This window comes from Leptosomus discolor, chromosome 5, assembly GCF_034619465.1.
Source record: "Leptosomus discolor isolate bLepDis1 chromosome 5, bLepDis1.hap2, whole genome shotgun sequence".
NCBI lineage: Eukaryota > Metazoa > Chordata > Aves > Leptosomiformes > Leptosomidae > Leptosomus > Leptosomus discolor.
In genome coordinates, this window is record NC_141395.1 from 35,295,480 (window position 1) to 35,312,385 (window position 16,906).

General features: G+C 38.7%; 1 protein-coding gene across 1 annotated transcript in view; it reads left to right on the plus strand.

The window, feature by feature from the left end:
• The first annotated feature begins 2,541 nt into the window (after positions 1 to 2,541).
• COL5A2 (collagen type V alpha 2 chain) overlaps positions 2,542 to 16,906 on the plus strand; it is a 108,654-nt gene continuing 94,289 nt past the window's right edge. Inside the window, exon 1 of the mRNA XM_086465985.1 lies at positions 2,542 to 2,641. Coding sequence (XP_086322111.1) covers positions 2,542 to 2,641 — 100 coding nt within the window. The remainder of the gene's footprint in view (positions 2,642 to 16,906) is intronic.

Sequence of the window (16,906 nt, forward strand, 5' to 3'; positions counted from 1 at the left end):
GACATAATCTTGCTGTGAATACACTAGGAGTTTACCACTTGTTTGAGGAGTTTACAACTTGTAGAAGTAAGCGTGAGGACTTGCCTAATTGTAAGGACGAAGTTAGCAACTATAAAGGCAAGTTTTACCAATGTGTGCCCACTTCTGTGATTGTGTGGTAGTGTTTAAATTCCCTGTGGTTTCATTGTAGCTTTCCCCAGGCTGCATGGAGGAATTTCAGCTGTGAGTTCTCTGAGCAGCTGTCAGCTTTATTATAAGAAATTTCCCATAAATCCCCTCCAGTTAGTAGCATCTAGTTCAGAAACACCTATGTATCTGTCATAATGTTTTTTCATCAGTGAACACAGGAGACTTTTCACAACACTGTCCATATTCTCAGCCTTTCTCCTCTTAAATTTTTAATATTTCTGTACTTAATACTGTGACAGGCTGACAGGCTACCTCCAACTGTGGAAAGCCTTGTGTAGTGTGGTTTTTTTTGAGGTGTTATTTTCCTTTTCTAATGTATGTAGTGATTTTGCATCGTGTAATTTCGTGTGATAATTTACCAATGGCAGTGTGCTGGGTTATGTCTGTAAACTTTCTTGTTTGCTGCTTTCTCATAATTAATGTGCACATACAACAATGCAAATGGCAAAGGTCAGATCTGGTTCTAAACTAGGTATATATTCTAAAGCACCTGATGTTTCAAGTCAGCATCATAGCTTTCCAAGGGAGATTTCCTGGGATTCTGCTGAAGTATGACAGCTCAGACACATGACTTTTGAGACTAGCAAACCAGTGCAAGTACTCACGAACCTGTCAAAACAGAATTTCGCTTCTGACTGGGTAGGTTAACAAATGTTGACTTCTTTTTTTTTTTTTTTTTTCCCCAGTTCTGAGTTTCTCAGCTAATACCAATGATTATGATTGCTTTTCAAAATAAAATTGCAGTGGCTTGCGCAGCTTCAATATTTCCATTCTTTCTCATAGTTAACACTCTTGAGCAGCAGGGACTGTGGGATACTATGCTCCTGCAATGAAACCTTGTACGAGTTCAAGACTGCTTGGTGTAAGAGAGCAGGGAATTTTGATTTTGTTCTCTTTCAGCATATTTTTACATTGATCTCTGGTTTTGCTATTAGAGTAGGTTTGATGTAACATTGCAGTGCTATATCATTTTCTCGGTTACCTTTCTTCTTTTGAGCATGCTGCTGTTTTGAAGAGACAGAAGAAAATTTCACAGGCTTTAGGATTCTGCATCACTGAAGTGCTAAATTGTGCTGTGATGACCAGAGATTTTCCAGTCTTCACAAATCCAGGCCAAGAGGTTTACTTCTCACCGTATCCACTTTGAATGGGATTGTTCTCAAGCTGAAAATAGCTGAAGAAAGAAAACCTTCCAACAGATGAATCTGCATTTCCCTGCAGCAGGTATAGGTGACCCCCATTCTTAGCAAATGAGGGGATTAGTGATGGAGCTTCCTTTCTACAGACCATAAATACTGTAGAAAGAAAAAAACCTGCATCTGACTCCCAGTTCCAAGTGATCCACAAAAGAGAGATTTGCTTAGTGCCCATGCTAGAATGCTAATTAAAGCACATTGTAAAGTGCTAAATGCTAGGCTGGGGCTTTAGGTAGGTTTCCAGTTGTCAAGGAACAGGGGCAGAGAGCCTTGGAAAAAAGCAGGTAATTGGATAGTTTGGATTGTCATTCTGGTGTTAAAGTGTAGAGCACCTTCCAGAGATTTGTAATAGTCTTCCCAACTGGGTAGGACAGTAAATATAGAGCACACTAAGCATTTGAGGAAAGATTATTCAAAAAGAATTAATTTGAGAAAGATTATTCCCCTTTGAGGGGAAAGACAGTTATTTACAGTTTCCTGAAGCAAGCTGCATTGGTAGCTCTGTGGCCCCTCTCAAGAGGCTGGAGTCACGTTTGATAATGCTGCTACAGCAAGGCAGGGGACAGTTATCACAGGAGAGGAGGAAATCCTCCTCTCGGCAAGCTGGAAGGGATCAAGTTCCTAATAAGGGAACCGACTCCAAGTGGGGCTATACCCTCCATTCCCAGGAAGCGTGGGCTGGTGTGTTAAAAGCAGACTTTCTCTTCCTGACAGCTTCTTACAGAACTATGCTTTTGCATGCTTAATAAATGGTCCTGACACAGCACATGCACTGTACAGCAGCAGGAAAATATCTTGCAAGCGTAGTCGTAAAGAGAAAAGTTCAAGGAAGAGTGAAGCTAGCTCTGATTCGGTTATTTACCATCAATCAGACTGTTGCTTGGCGGGGAGTGGATGATTAGGAGCCTGAACGAGCTGAAAAGGGGCAGGAAGAGAAGTGGAGGCAGCATTCTTCCTATTTAAAGCTGCATCCCCTGAAAGGAGTGTTTGCAGACTGTGCTGGAGCTGGTGCTGAAAAAAAGGGCTCGGAGACTTTGTCCTGGAAGTGATGCTGAAAGGCAGAAAGACTCCCCAGCTGGCTTCATGGTGCTAAAATAACCTTATGTTTCTGCCCTTTTTGCTGCCCAGGAGGATACATGCCTAATATCTAGGCATGATGGCTATCTGGTTGCAAATGAGAACTTTTTTCATCCTTGCTGCTTTATTAGGGAGATTTGTAACCTTAAAAGCGCAAGAAGAGGACGAATATGATGGTGGTGAGTTTTTTCTGTCTAAAAAATTATAACAATCCCCCCTCTTTTGTATGCAGCGTGCTTATTGTGTGATGTGAGTAATAAGTGGAATGGAAAAACTCTTGGGTACAAGAGTAACAAGACTTTTGCTTTTATATTCTGAGAAGGGGGCAGCAAGATTTGTGCTTTGGTCTGATGACTGGGAGGCAGAGGGAGGCTTTGGCAGGGAGCTGTGGGCCAGCTGGGCAAAGGAGCGAGCTGGGGCTGGGGTGGGCTGCGGGGCTGGGGAGCTGCCGGGCGAGCTGAGCTGCGAGAGGGAACCACAGAAGCCTTGCAGGGCGGAGTCGTTTGGCTGAACAACATCTGCTTTCTCACACTCTTTGTTTTAGAGAAATACAGAAACGTGGATTTTGCCTTTTCCTTCTTTTCTTTCTTCCTCCCACCCTGCTTTTCTTTTCCTCTTTATTTCGTCCCCTCTCCGCCTCCTTCGCTCCCAGCTCTTGCCAAGGGGCTGCCGGAGCCAAATAATGCCCAACAAAGGCGCTAGTACGTTACCCTACAATACATCTTGCAATTATTTTATTGCATATTTTCAAGAGTTTAATTTTTCTTTTAACTGGACTTCTCTGGTAATATGCTGCATTGCACAAGTGACGAGGAGTCAAAGCGGGATGAATAATTCTGAAACTTTTGTTCTGCAAAGCAAAATGAGACTGTCCTGACTGTGCACAGCTGTGTAAGGAGTCCCGTAGAGGGGGCACTTTATATAATCTCAGCAGCACAATTCGTATACTCACCATAAAGGGAGGCACATGCTATGCATTTTTCAATTGTGTATAATACCAAAGAAAACACATGTGAAAAGATTGACTTCATTTTTTGGTGTCCACTTAGTAAAAATGATAGCTTTTTTGCTATTAAAAAAAAAGGGTAATTTTTATGTGAGATTTCTGTGGGGTTATTACATGTCATTTACTAGTTTGTTGCTGTTATGGGATGAGCCAGTACTGCAGCAACACCTTCTGGGATGTACTTCCCATATGCTGATGGCTGAGAAAACCAAGAGCTATGTGGTAAGTCAGAGAGCAAAATACATTGTAATAAATTAATGACATCTGTTTGCACTTACTTCAGTTATTCATCTTCCTGTTTCAGAATGTAATAGCTTTTGCCTTTCAAGCTACTTCTCCAATGTTTGTTATATTAAAAATAAAAACATGCCGCCACCCACCCCCCCACCCCCACCCCACCCCCACCTCACCCCCACCCCACCCCCACCCCACCCCCAGCTATTTGAGTGTGTTGTGAGTGATGGTGCACAGTGAGGAAGGGTGGTGCGTCTTGCACCTTTGTCTAGTTTAATTGCATAAACAAGAGGGTTTCATTTTTATTTTAGTTCCTGACTAAAGCCCAAAAATGCTGCAGAATGGGGAGATTTTTACCAGTAGTTTGTCTTGGATTTAGTACTTAGTTGTGCAGAGGTCTAAGATCAGTGTATATTCTATTGTACTGCAGGTGATTTTGTCTATACAGCTGCTTCTCTTCTCCACATTCAGTTGCTCAAATGTGTCACCTGAATATAGGTGCTATGGTGAACAAATATTGGAGGTATCCAGGGAAGCAAGGAAGGCACTTCATGAAACTTAGATTAGAAAAAACTATCAGATTTTCAGAAAGTATGTAAAATGGTTTGTTTTACCAGCCATTTTTACTATTCATGAAAATGCCAGTCCCAGAAAAAATGAGAAGGATTAAGTACTGGTTGTCAACCTCAGCCACAGTGGAAGAAAGAAATAGCTTTTGCAGTAGTATATTACAGAATTTATCATGATGAGTGTGAGTGATATTGATAGGTAAGTTGAACATAATGAAGCAGGTAAAATAGTTTAAAAAAATTTAGTAAAAGAACTGGAATAATTCTTTAAACTGAACATGCTTCTTAACAATTTTTTATTTTAGCACTTGCCATGTCTGTGCTTCTAAGAAATGCCAGTCTCTATATTATTTTTTTTTCTTGTGGAACCATTGCAGACTGATCTGTATTGCTCAAGAACACTTGGCTGGTCATGCTATTTAGTACACATGCTTAAAACACACATAAAAACATGAAAAATGGACACTTTCAAACCCAGTGCAGCAGAATTGGTCATTTTGAGACTGTCCCCTTTAAAGAAAAATGTGCCCATTTAAAAGTTATTTAGGAATAAAGTCAGCACTGTAGAATCCTTGAAAGACAGAAATCCTGGTTTTAATTCCTGCATAGAGGCCCAGACTAGTTCAGAAGTGCAGTAGGGCCAAAAAGGGCCCAGAAGGTGACTGAAATTATGTGCTGTTTAAGCGCTGAATACTTGGAAGCCCTGAACCTTTGGTGTAGGGATTTCCACACACTGTATAATTTTTCTTCTTTCCTTAGGACTCAGGAGCAAGGAAGTTACTAACAGAAGCAGTGCATGCTTCTGGGATCCTTTCCCATCCGATTGTGAGCATAAACATGATTGCTTTCTTCTAAAAAGTTATTTAAGAAAACTAGAAACACACCTTCAGTGGTAAATCTCTCAAGAAACTTGAATCGGAGCTGAAATTGTGGGAGTGACCTCCTTCAAGAGGATTTGTCTGTGCAGATTCCATGTAGGCATTCCAGTGAGGGTCTATTGCCACTATCTCTATTTCTTGCTGCAATCCTGTACTTGCCTTTAGGTGCTCATGAGTTTCTGCAACACACCCTTGTCTGTGAATTTTGTGGTGATATATCCTTCCCTGTCCCAGTCTTGTGGTGTCAGCCCTACTTCGGCTGAGATCAATGTGAGCCCTGATATTGATTTAAAAGTATCTAATTTGCCTTGTTCCACAGTGTGAGCAAGCAAAAACGAGCAATGGTTGTGCAGTTTGAATCCACAATTCTCTTTGCCTTCTTTGAATTCTTGACGTCTTTCACTATGTCTGGAAACCATGCAAAGGAGATAGGAGAATGGACTGGCCCTAATGGAGACAGAAACAGCTGAGCTGGGTGAACGGGGGCTATTAAATATGTCCATTATCTCCTCACTGACATGAGAGACATTATCTTTAGCGACAAAGAAGGTTACTGCGTTGCACAGTCTCCTCGCTGGGACAGGTGCTGGGAATGTGGTGGCAAGGGAAGGTCTGCTGTAGCTATGAAGAGGTAAGAGAATTATTGAGCATTTCTGCCAGGTGCTTCTTTGGTTTTTATGAGTCTTTTATCTTTGTAAATAGCCCTCAAAGCTCCTAAGGAGAATAATAGGAAAGGGAGGGGGGGAATGGTAAAGCCCCCCCCTGAATTGCTGGTTCTCACAATTTTAGCGAGGATCTTGCAATACTTGATTCTTTTTTTTCCCCCAAAGTACCAGATCCCAAGATCATTCCCTTATATGTGTACCTCTACTTTGTAAATGAGAAAGTGCTCACGTGTGTGTTGTACACGTAGGTATTTATGTTTGTGGGTCTAATCATAGCAAATAACTTGAAAATAGAAGTGATTATAGCTCTAAACAAGCAGAAAATTAGAATCCATTATTTATATATAAAAAAAAAAAAAAAGTCACAGGTCTTTTGGGACTGACTAATGACTTCTAAATATTTGTGGTTGGCTCCCCTGCCTGAAGAAGTGTGGGAAGGAAACTCTACACAGAAATTTCCACAAGAGTCCTCAAGAAGATTCCTCCTGCTTAGACTGAGTAAACTTTTGCTCAAAATTAGGGAATACATAAAACTGAGAGTCATGTTAAGTTATCCACATTAGCTTGCGGTTTTTTTTTTTTTTTTTAGAAAATACTTTGTGGTTGAAGAATAATTGTGTGCTGTGATTGTTAGTGCAGGCATTTTTTTGCCACAATGTTTACAAATATAGATTATTGCCATAGAAACCAAATGGTCATTTCATGCTCTCATTCACATTTTGGCATGCTCACCCTTAATTTCTTGGCGAAATCCTTTCATCTTTTCAATTTGTTTCAATATGATAACATGCTATCAGGTTGATTTGTTCATGTAAAACATTGCAGGATTGGTCCTGTTTTAACGATGATGTACATTAACATAAAAATAAGCCTTTTTCAATTTGTTCACTATTTAGAAGTTTTCAGAAAAAATAAATGCCCACAAAACCCCTCAATTTGTTATAAATGTACCTAGGAAAGAGCTGCTTAGGAACTGCGCTTGGTGTTTAAGTAGTATTTACTATTTCTAACTGGGTTAACTGGAAGTTATATGATTTTTCTGTGGTTAGAATTAGAAGTGGTCAACTCACCACATTACTTGGTTTTTGGTGTTTTGTGGGAAAAGAAATGCAGGGATTCTTGTGTGTGCTTGTAGGGAAGCAGAAACTGAAGTCAGACCTTCATGCAACACTATGATCCTTTTTAAAAAAAAATGAGCAGATGTTTATGACCTGTGTGCAAGTATTTTTCCATATACAGAGAAAGGCAATGGACCCAATGCCAAAAAAACCCCCCGTAATAGTAAAAAAGTCGAAACTCCAACAGGAGGCATGCGATCTATCCTTAGACGTACACTGATTGTTTCACCCATGTTTGTCTTTGTGACCCTGAACATTTTTGTGTGTGAGGTCCTGATGATACAATTTTTTTCCCTCAAAAATTATTCTTCAAAAGAGTGAGTCAAAATGCCAATCCAAAGGGTTCTCAGTTGGGTCAGTTAAAAGAGATTGAGCTTGCTCTTTGACTTATTTTATAGACAAAAGAATCTATTCTTAATCTAATGCACAGGGCAAACCCAAGTATCCTTTAGTGTAAAAAGAATAAATTAATCAGATTAACATGGAATTTTAGTTTTTGACAAAGGCTTCTTGGAGTCTGAACTTTCAGAGCACAAGGAAAGATTCTTGCACTCGCCGCCTGAAATCTCAAACTGCAACAGGCCCACCTTGTTAAACTGCCCTTCGAAAGCCCTGGTGAGACTGTCACGTGCAGAAAGTCAGGTATAATTTGAACTGGAATGTCTGATGCATTAATTCAAAGCATAATGAGAAGGAATTAGGAAAATGTGTTTCTTTCAGTAGTATAAAGTAAGTATTCTTTAGTTATTTAAGAAGTTGAGTACTTTCAAGCTTGAGAAAAATGGCTTGTAAGTCATGTAACACTGAGGATGAGAGGCACCTCAGAGGTGACATGATGTGCTGTTTACATCTTTAATGTAATAAACACATTATGTGTGTACAAATTCTACCTTTTTGCAACAGGTTTTTTGTCACAGATTTATGGTTTTCCTGACTTAAATTTTGAGAAATTGGAAGAGTTAGTGCTGGTGCTGAACTTCCAGAAAAGAAAAAACAGTGATACTGTCTATAGCAAGTGACACAACGATTTGTTTATATAAATTCTTGTTTTATAGGTTGATTTATGCTTATGAAAACAATTGCATTCAGGAAGCTTTGGATGCTGATAAGCCCTCGGTGCTGTGGTAATTAAAATATCCAAACCATTACTTACAATTATCTTTTCTGAGTAAGCAACGTACATTTTTCATAGCCTGCTGTGCTGTCTTTTATTCTTGTAGTGAGAAACAATTCCATTATTCCACTATCCCACCCGCATTTGCTGTGGAAAGGTCATGTGTTATATAAGCAAGAAGACTAAGAATGATTGTCAGAGGGCCAGCGGTGGGATGCTCTCTGTACAGGGAACCTCTATTCTTGCAGACCCTTGGGATTCTGTTTTTATTAGCTGCTGAAGATAGGTCTTGTCTTTGGAGAGCTGGTCTAAGGTTGTTCCATGGCCATGCTACTGCCAGCTGAAACTTGATTGGAGTTTTGGAGAATTTGTATTTTTCTGCAGCTTTGTGTAAATAGTACAGTTGGGAGAGTGATATAATAAGGTTGTTTTTATACTGAAAAATTTCTACAGTGTTTTGTGTCTTCACTAGTTTTCATTTATAGCCTTTGGACTATGTAACAGTAGCATGGGAGGACTAGAGAATTAATTTGAATCTCTGTGCCCCTGTTCTTTGGATAATGTGGCTGAATAGAAACACAAGCAGCGACTCTGATACTGCTGGCAGGAATTCAGAGTTTTGGACATGAACTCATTTAGAGTAGGAACAGCAGAGTAAACTGTCTCACTGAGGGCTGTTCCCTGCTGTGCAGTAGATGGCTGGCTGAGAAGGTCCGTATGATATAGTCTCCAAATACTCTTCAGTCATGAAGTGCTTGCCAGCATCCTTCAGAAGTGAAGGTTTAAATGACAGCGTAGTGCAGGAAGAGATTAAGGGAGATATCATCATGAGTCTGTCCTTGGACAGTTGCTCCAAGATTAATACTGCATCTCAAAATTGTCATGAAAATACAGGCTAAAATCCAGGAAGAAACTGTTCCTCATTTCAGAAGAACTGTCATCTGTCCCTGGATAGCTGTATTACTACAGGTAACCTCAGAGGTTATGCTGAGGATTTCGTTTAAAGCAGTCCTCTATCCTCCAAGAAATCATAGAAGACTTTGACATTTAATCACTTTCTAGTCTGAAGTCTCATGTCTCCTGTCCCGTTAAATATCCCAGTAGGTCAAGAAAAAATACTGAAGGACAAAATTAAAGTAGAAGCAGCGAACAGAAGCTGTGCTTGCTTGATTGCCTGTTTTCCACTCAGCTTTTTGCAAATATTTTCCTTACAGGGTTCTACAAAATCTTTTGGTCTAATGAAAATGTGATGTAATGCCATAGTGATTACTGTCCTGGGATAATTTTTTTTGTCTCATTTTCCGTCTATCTTAAAGTGGGATTTTTCCCTCAGCTGCAGTGCCTTAAGTTTTCCAAGTACTGAACCTCATATGTTCAGTGGTTGGATAACAGCATTTCATGTCACGATGTTGAGATAAATAATTGAAATCTTACTGGCAGAGTAACTCCTTTAGACTAGGATATATGATGAGGTTTATTAGGCATAATGACAATTTAGCTATATTTAAGCCATCAGTGCTATGTTAGAAATATCAAGTTACCCTGAATTATGAACATTCAGTTGACCCAAATTATGAATTATAATTATAATTAACAAGTAATATAATCAATAAACATGTATACTTTTTTTTTTTTTTAATAAGGTGTGATCTATCTTTGGCTTTCTCACATTAATGATGAGCCTCCTGGCAGGAAAGACACTATTGAGTATCTGATCCTCTCACTCCTTCTCTAAGACTCCTGGAGGTTTCCTGAAATTTGTCTTCCCATCAGAAAATGAGAATATAGTTTAATGTCACTTATCTTCACATGTGTCCCAGTCCTAATGGTAGTGATGTTTTGCACAAGAAGTTAAGGTCAAGAACGGAGACCATTATCTGTGGTAGCTGTGACCAGGCCCATAGAAACTTGCCAACTAAATCAACTAAAATAGAGATTAACCACTGAGGGTGCTGGCTAGCGAAGTATGTTGTGGTTCTGGGGCTGACCTGGCTGAACATGGCCTAACAGTATGGCTATTGATACTAACCTGGCTGAAGGTGTCTTTAGCTGTCAGGTATTATTTCTACAAGGAAAACTTATTTATTACCATTCTGGAAAATTCATGATTTATTCATCAGTAAGTTTGAAGATCTATTAGACTTCAGGTCTTTGGTGATATGAACAGATTTTCAAAAATATTTTAGGGGTCAGACTTGCAGATGGTACTGTAGCATCTCTGTGTCCCCTAAGGGAGAACTTTAGAGTCATTCATTGTGTGTACTGTTGAAATATAATTTATGTGGCTGTTGGTACAGGCAAAAGACATTGCAGAGGTCCATCACCAGTAATTTTAAAAGACTATTGCTTGATGGCTTTATGTTTTGTTGATGTAAAAGCATTTGACTGCTAGTAAAGTATCTGGTTCACTGTCTTATGAAATCTTAAAGGTAGTGTTGTCTTGAATGTTGCTGTTGTGAGTGGTGGAAAAATTAAATAAATCTATGTGATTAAAAGTAATGTATCTTTATTGCAGATGAAATCTCATGTTTTCAGACAGCCTTCTGTAATCTAGATCAGGAAAGAAACAGGATGTTAATAAAATTTACATATAACAATGAGGAATGAAATACTTGCCATCAGTGCAAAAATATGGGCAAGAAATACAAAGAAGCGAATTACCTTAGGAAAGTGTAGGCTGGAGTGATGATGATAACAGAGTTTGTGTTGTGCTCTGTGATCGGAGGGGACTAAGACTAAGGATGCTATTTGTCGCATAGTAGGACTTGACAATGAAAAATGTAGTTCTCATGATCCATTTGGCAGAAAAGCATGAGGAAAAGGACGAGAGGCTTTTGTTCATCCTTTAGTAATCAAGTCCAATGTTGGCTTAAGTGATAATTTTTGGAAAAAAAAAACATGGCAAAATGTAAATTTAGGGGACCCAGACTTGAACAGGACATATATTCTGAGGACTGAATCTCTTTTATTCAAGTTTTTCGCTGTGTGCACACCTGACAGACTGAATAATCCACAGTGTGTCCAAAGCTCTGAGAAAGGAAGATGAAGGGAAGCAATAGAGGCAGGAACTTCTGGAGAGGTATTGGGTGTGAGCTGGGGCTCATACCTTTTGAGGAGCCCTTGCCTCTGTGTGACTGAGGCATTATTGCCCTACCATGACTTCAGGCTGTGGAAAAGGGGTGGAAATAGTTTGCATTTTCCACTCCTTCAGAGGCACAGACAGAAAGTAATTTCTCTTTTCCTCTGTATTAATTTTCCATTAAAGGAGAGGCTTCTTTTATTAAAAAAACCCAAACCAAACACATCCTAATGCGTGCTTTGAAAACGCTGTTGTTTCTAAAATAAAAGGTAATCAGCTTCTTAGCTTCATAGTGCAGTTAAAGGACCTCCAGTGTTGAAGGTGTATTTTCTTTAATTTATGCAGAACATGGAAGAGCTTTTCACATGCTATGTATCAGCCCTGACAGTGTTTCTTTAGGCCTGTGAGGCATTAAAACAATGTTTTTGACAAAGGGCTTACAAGACAGAATTGTTGCATTGTGCATAATTTGTATGTTACAACACACAGCATCTGATTTGTTAGCCGTCCTATATTTCGTAAAACTGAACCTTTAGAAACCACTTGACTTGTCTGATTAATGAAGGAGACTGCATATGGCAACAACTTCTGAAGACATGGTTAAGAATTTGTAGACCTAATATTCAGATCATAACACTTTGATGTCATCATTACAGGCAGATCATACAAAAGATGTCCCATTTTACATCTGAAATTTCATTTTGTATATTAAAGGCTTTTTTTTTTTCCTCAGGAAATCTTAGTGGAAAAAATAATATATTTCAATTTCAAATTTCATGCACTAGAAAAATAAGACAATTTTGAATGTAATGTATTGCTCCATATTTATTTTAAATATCTGTAATTCAGAACTCTCAAATCAGGAATGTTTTGGGCTGTAAACCTACCAGTATACATGCTTAAATTTTTAAAAGAAATCCATGTGTGTTTGTAACTTACTGCATGTTAAATTTTAAAGTAGTGAAATGTATAGTGTGTTAGATGCACTGCATTTTATGTGTGTGTGTGTATATATATATATACATATATATAAAAAATGTGTGATGTCTTAAGACATCAGATATTCCCACTGTATGGGAACTACCTTGCAAGGCAGATGCCTCTTGCTGGTGAAAGTAATGGAGGATGATTTACAGATGTTTAAATGCTTGCTTTGGCAAGTGCCAGAAAACACTGGCGCATGCATTGGCAACAAAAGGAGGGAAGAACCTGATGTAAGAGACATCAAGCCTGGTGACAAGGAAAGCAGAACATGGAAAACGGAGCCATATGGGGAAAGAAGAGCCAACACGACAGTATGGCTGCTGTGTCAGCGCTGAACATCGGAATTATGCTAATGACTGGCAGAGTGCCAGAAGCCCACTTCAAAAATTAGGACTGAGGTTACACAAATTGTCCTTTACTTGGATTTTTTTTGGGGTTTTTTTTGGTTTGTTTTTTTTTTTTTCTGGTTGAAATGTTTGCTGTAGTGACAGAAAATTTTATCTAAACCTGGATACTGAGATTCAGTAGCTTGGGCATACTTTGATTTTATATTGTTACTGTAACGTGTAGGACCTTCCTATGAATTTGTGTAGTGCTGAGCACAAATCATCCTTGATCTTAAATGAAGCCTTAGGGTACTTCTGTAATATGCATCCTGAGTCATCGTGCTAATAATATATTTCTTGAATTGCTGGGATTTTCGTGTTGAATAGCTGACACTTTTCGGAAGTAGAATCTGGCTCCTCAGCAAAGAAATCTCTAGACAGTGAATCACATAAACTACTGCTTTCTGTAAGGTTTCAGTAAACACGCCTCTTTGTGGAGTTGGCCATCCTTTTACTGTACAGACCAAAGCTTTTCAGCTTTACCACATTGTATCAACATGTTCACGCTTCTTGGGGCTTTTTTTTTATTTTTTTGTGGGGCCGGTGCGATGATGGGGGTGAGGAGAGTTAAATCTTGATCTCTTCAGGCTGTGCATGTTTGCCCTTATAAAGAATGCTGGGGCCAATCAGTGTGAATTGCACTGCTCTAATTTTTATTAGTGATATCTTTCTAATGTTTTTAAAATCGAGGATACAGAGCGTTTAGTTCCTTGGGGTTTTTTGGTTTGTGTTTTTTGTTTTTTTTTTTTCCCTTCTTTTTCCAGTTGTTTTCTGTTGTTTGAGCCTTCCCTGGTTTCCTAGGAAACCTCTGCAGGACGGAATTTGTCTATTTTACAGGCACTGTGAAAGATAGGCAGTTTGTTTTGTTTGTGTTTGAATGTAGTGAACACAGAAAGTAAATATTTGGTGATTTAAATCTCCCATTCAGGGGAGTACTTTAGAACCTAACTTGAAGCACATGAATAGTCTTATTTCTTGTAATGAGATGACTTCTACCTAGTTTGTTTGCCTGTAAATGAATAAAAACTTTAGTTATTTCAGTTTTTAATTTAAAAGAGGGCAACAAACATCAGGATCTATTCATCTGAAGAAAGAATTAATTAGGAAAAATGATGTTGCAGTGAGTTGGTTGTAATAAAAGTTATCTTAGAAATCTTTTCTCAATTATGCTGAAAAATATTAAACACACATAGAAATTATATTCATAAAAGCAGTGTTTTTAAAATCCATTATCACTGGAGTATTAGTGCAACACAAACTTTTTGTAATCATGCCCTAGATTAAGCCATGCTGAGTTTTGCTATCGTTTTGCACAAATTCACGTGATTTTGACTGAAGATTGCTTCCAGTTGTGAATAAACGTCAGCACACAAATACGACCCAGGTCTGGTTTCAGGGGAAACTAAAGAAATCTCAATTGCTTTGGTTTGAGTTTGCTCTGTGCTCAGATCTGACACAGAAAAGGTCCTTGCATCATCTCAGTACAGAAGAACAAATAAGGCTTTCAGGATTCTAAAGATGATCCATGTGCTTAGTGTGACAGACTAACTCCTGGTAAATTTGATGTGAAGCTACAAAATGTTTGGTAAAGACTTAATTCTGTCCCAGAATTAAGCATGCCTAATCTGGATAGCGACTTGATGTTTGGTGTGTGTAACATCCTAATCTGTATCTCTGCCTGGAAGAAAGCTTCAGGAGCCTTAGGCTGGAGCGATGGTAGTAGGAGGGAATGTGACTGTGCCTGGAAAGGGGAGGCTCCGGTGGTCCTGTTTTCTAATAGGACACAGCTGTGGCTTAGTCCAAGTCCTATAAATGTCAGTGAGTGTTGACTCAATGTCATGAGAGGAAGGTTTCTGGTGCCATAGTTCCCTGCCTTTCTCTTACTGGGACAAGAATCACAACTAACCACTTTGGCTTGCATGAAATTCCAAAATGCCACATGAGAGAGCAGGATCCTTCTGCCTTCTTCATGTCTGCATCAAAAGTCCTTGCTTTCAAAGCCCCAATTACTTCATTGATAGCACTTGGCAAGTAGACTTCTCTTAAGAAAAGGAGTAAGACATTCTGCTTGTGCTGCCTTTTTTTTTTTTTTTTTTTTTTAAAGCGACTTATCCCATAGCTTAAATGTTTAAACTTCTGAAAAAATGAGTCTGAAATTATAGCTAAAATGCATCGCTGCTTTTGAGATAAAGCTGGTCTGTGGGCTGAAAGAGGACAAGCTGAAGTGAAAGCATGTGCTGTTGGATAGTATTTTTATCCAGACTTACTAGCCACTGATGCTCAGATTAGTTGGGACAGTCTTAGGATCCAGGAGTGCATAACTTCATCAAATAATTACTTAAGGGCTTTGTTCTTGGAGAGAGCTGTGAGACACTGTGCAGCAGTTATTGTAATGAATTGCAGTATAAGTATAGGCTGTCTTGAGCCCATGTGTAAAGGCCGTTCTCCAGTTTGTCCTTTCAGTAAAAAAGTATGGTTTTAACAGATCCCTATTATCTCTCAGTATAATCGTACAAAACTGAATCAGGTTAGGATTAATGGAGTGGTTCGTCTTCACACTTTATGTTGTTTACTTTGAAGCCATAGGTTTGGGGCTGGTTTAGCAAAAGAGTTCACTTTTACTAAAACTAGTTTCCAGTGATTGTTTGTTAGAACTACTAGCTTATGCTTCTGGTCACAAAAACAAAGCAATCAGAACGATTTTTTTTTTTCCTCCGAATTGGATTTTATTGCTTTAAGATGGCTAAAGTAGCTCTCCATATTGTTCTTGTGTGTGTGCATGCACACTTTCTTTTTTTTCTTTTTCTGAATCTTCTCCCTTGTGGAGGCTGAAAGACTGAAATTCTTCCATGAAGTCTGCAAGACTTAGAATTCTAAGTCATTTGTTTATACAATGTAATGCAGTTCACAATGAAACGTAGATACCAGGACTCTGATGCCCCTGCTTTTGCAGATAGCATTGACTTACAGCTGTTTATTAAAATGGCAGAGTGAGCTCTAGGACATTTTGTCATAGTCAGGAAAGACAAATAGCTAACTATTACAAGTTAGTGTATGAACGAACTGTGAAGTTTGAGGCTAGATCTTGCTTATGCCTTGTTCTCTTAATACTTGTCTCTGTAGGTAGAAGGTGAGTTTTCTTCCAGAGGTGGTGGTGGTGTAGGTTTTGTTGTGATTTTAGAGGTTGGGTTTTTTTTTTTGCAGTGGTGGTTTTTTTCTTTCCTTCCCTCTGGAGTTATCTAGTATAATTAAGATGAGGATTTGTCAAATTATTTCAGAGCTAGTGCAGGAGAAGGTTCTTGTGCCCCTTCGTGTGTCCCATAAAAGCCATGCTTCTAGTACTGCTAGCCTTGCTCAGAGAAGACAACAAATGGTATCACACAACTCTGGTTAAGACAAATTTAATAAAATAAATTGTATATGGTTTTGGCTGATGATAGCCTCTGTCACACTGAAAAACTTAGCTACTATCTTCATTTTGATTAGGAATAGCGAAGTCAATTTTTTGGGAATACAGATATTAAAAAGAAAAAGCAAGTGCTCTGTAATCTGTAGGTCATTACGGATGCTGTACAATTGTAGCAATTATATTAATGTTTTTTGTGCAATGTAGCACAATCACTTCAGGCATTTGAAATGTTTCTTTCAAGTCTTAATGAACTAAACATATCCCCTGTTCCTAAGGGTAATGTAGACGTGTGCCATTCTTCATGTATAGCTCTGCTATATACATTTTTGTAGTCCGGTAGTAGATTTGGGACTGGGAGACATTGCAGATCTAGCCATTACCCCTACCGATAGATGTACCTTTCCTCAAAAAGCCTTTTTCCTCTGTTCTAGCTTATGCTAGTGTTCTTGAGTTTTTTCTTTTCCTTTTTCTTTCCATCTTGTGGGTAACATGTGGGAGCCTGCTATCAGACAGCTCTGTTTTTGGAACTGGAGTTGTCTTCACGCAAAGTGCCTGAAGGGCAATGTTTTTCTTTCAGTCCAACTAAATGTATAATGAGTTTTCCAGCACCTGTGCTAATACACTCACTGCTGTATTATGAAAAGTCTGACATGGTTGCAAAATTCGGGTTTCTGTAGCCTGTGAAATTTCTGGTGTGCCATATGTGATTAAAGCTGAAGTTGTATGTTGCATCAGCACTTTAGATGGTGCATACTCAGAGAATTTTTCTGCAGAAAGAAATGTGACTAGTGTGTATGCTAGTGTGTACTGTTTGGTCTGGGCGTGAATATCAGTTATCTAGTAAAAAGGAAAGATTTGCTGAAGCTTTGAACAGGCTGATATATATGTTACTCAGGCTGTGTAAGAATATTAAGAAGAAAAGAACAGAGAGTAGAAAAGAACTTAAACATATTACAACTGCCTTTGATCCAAACTGACTTTGTGTTTTTGATATAAGGAGTA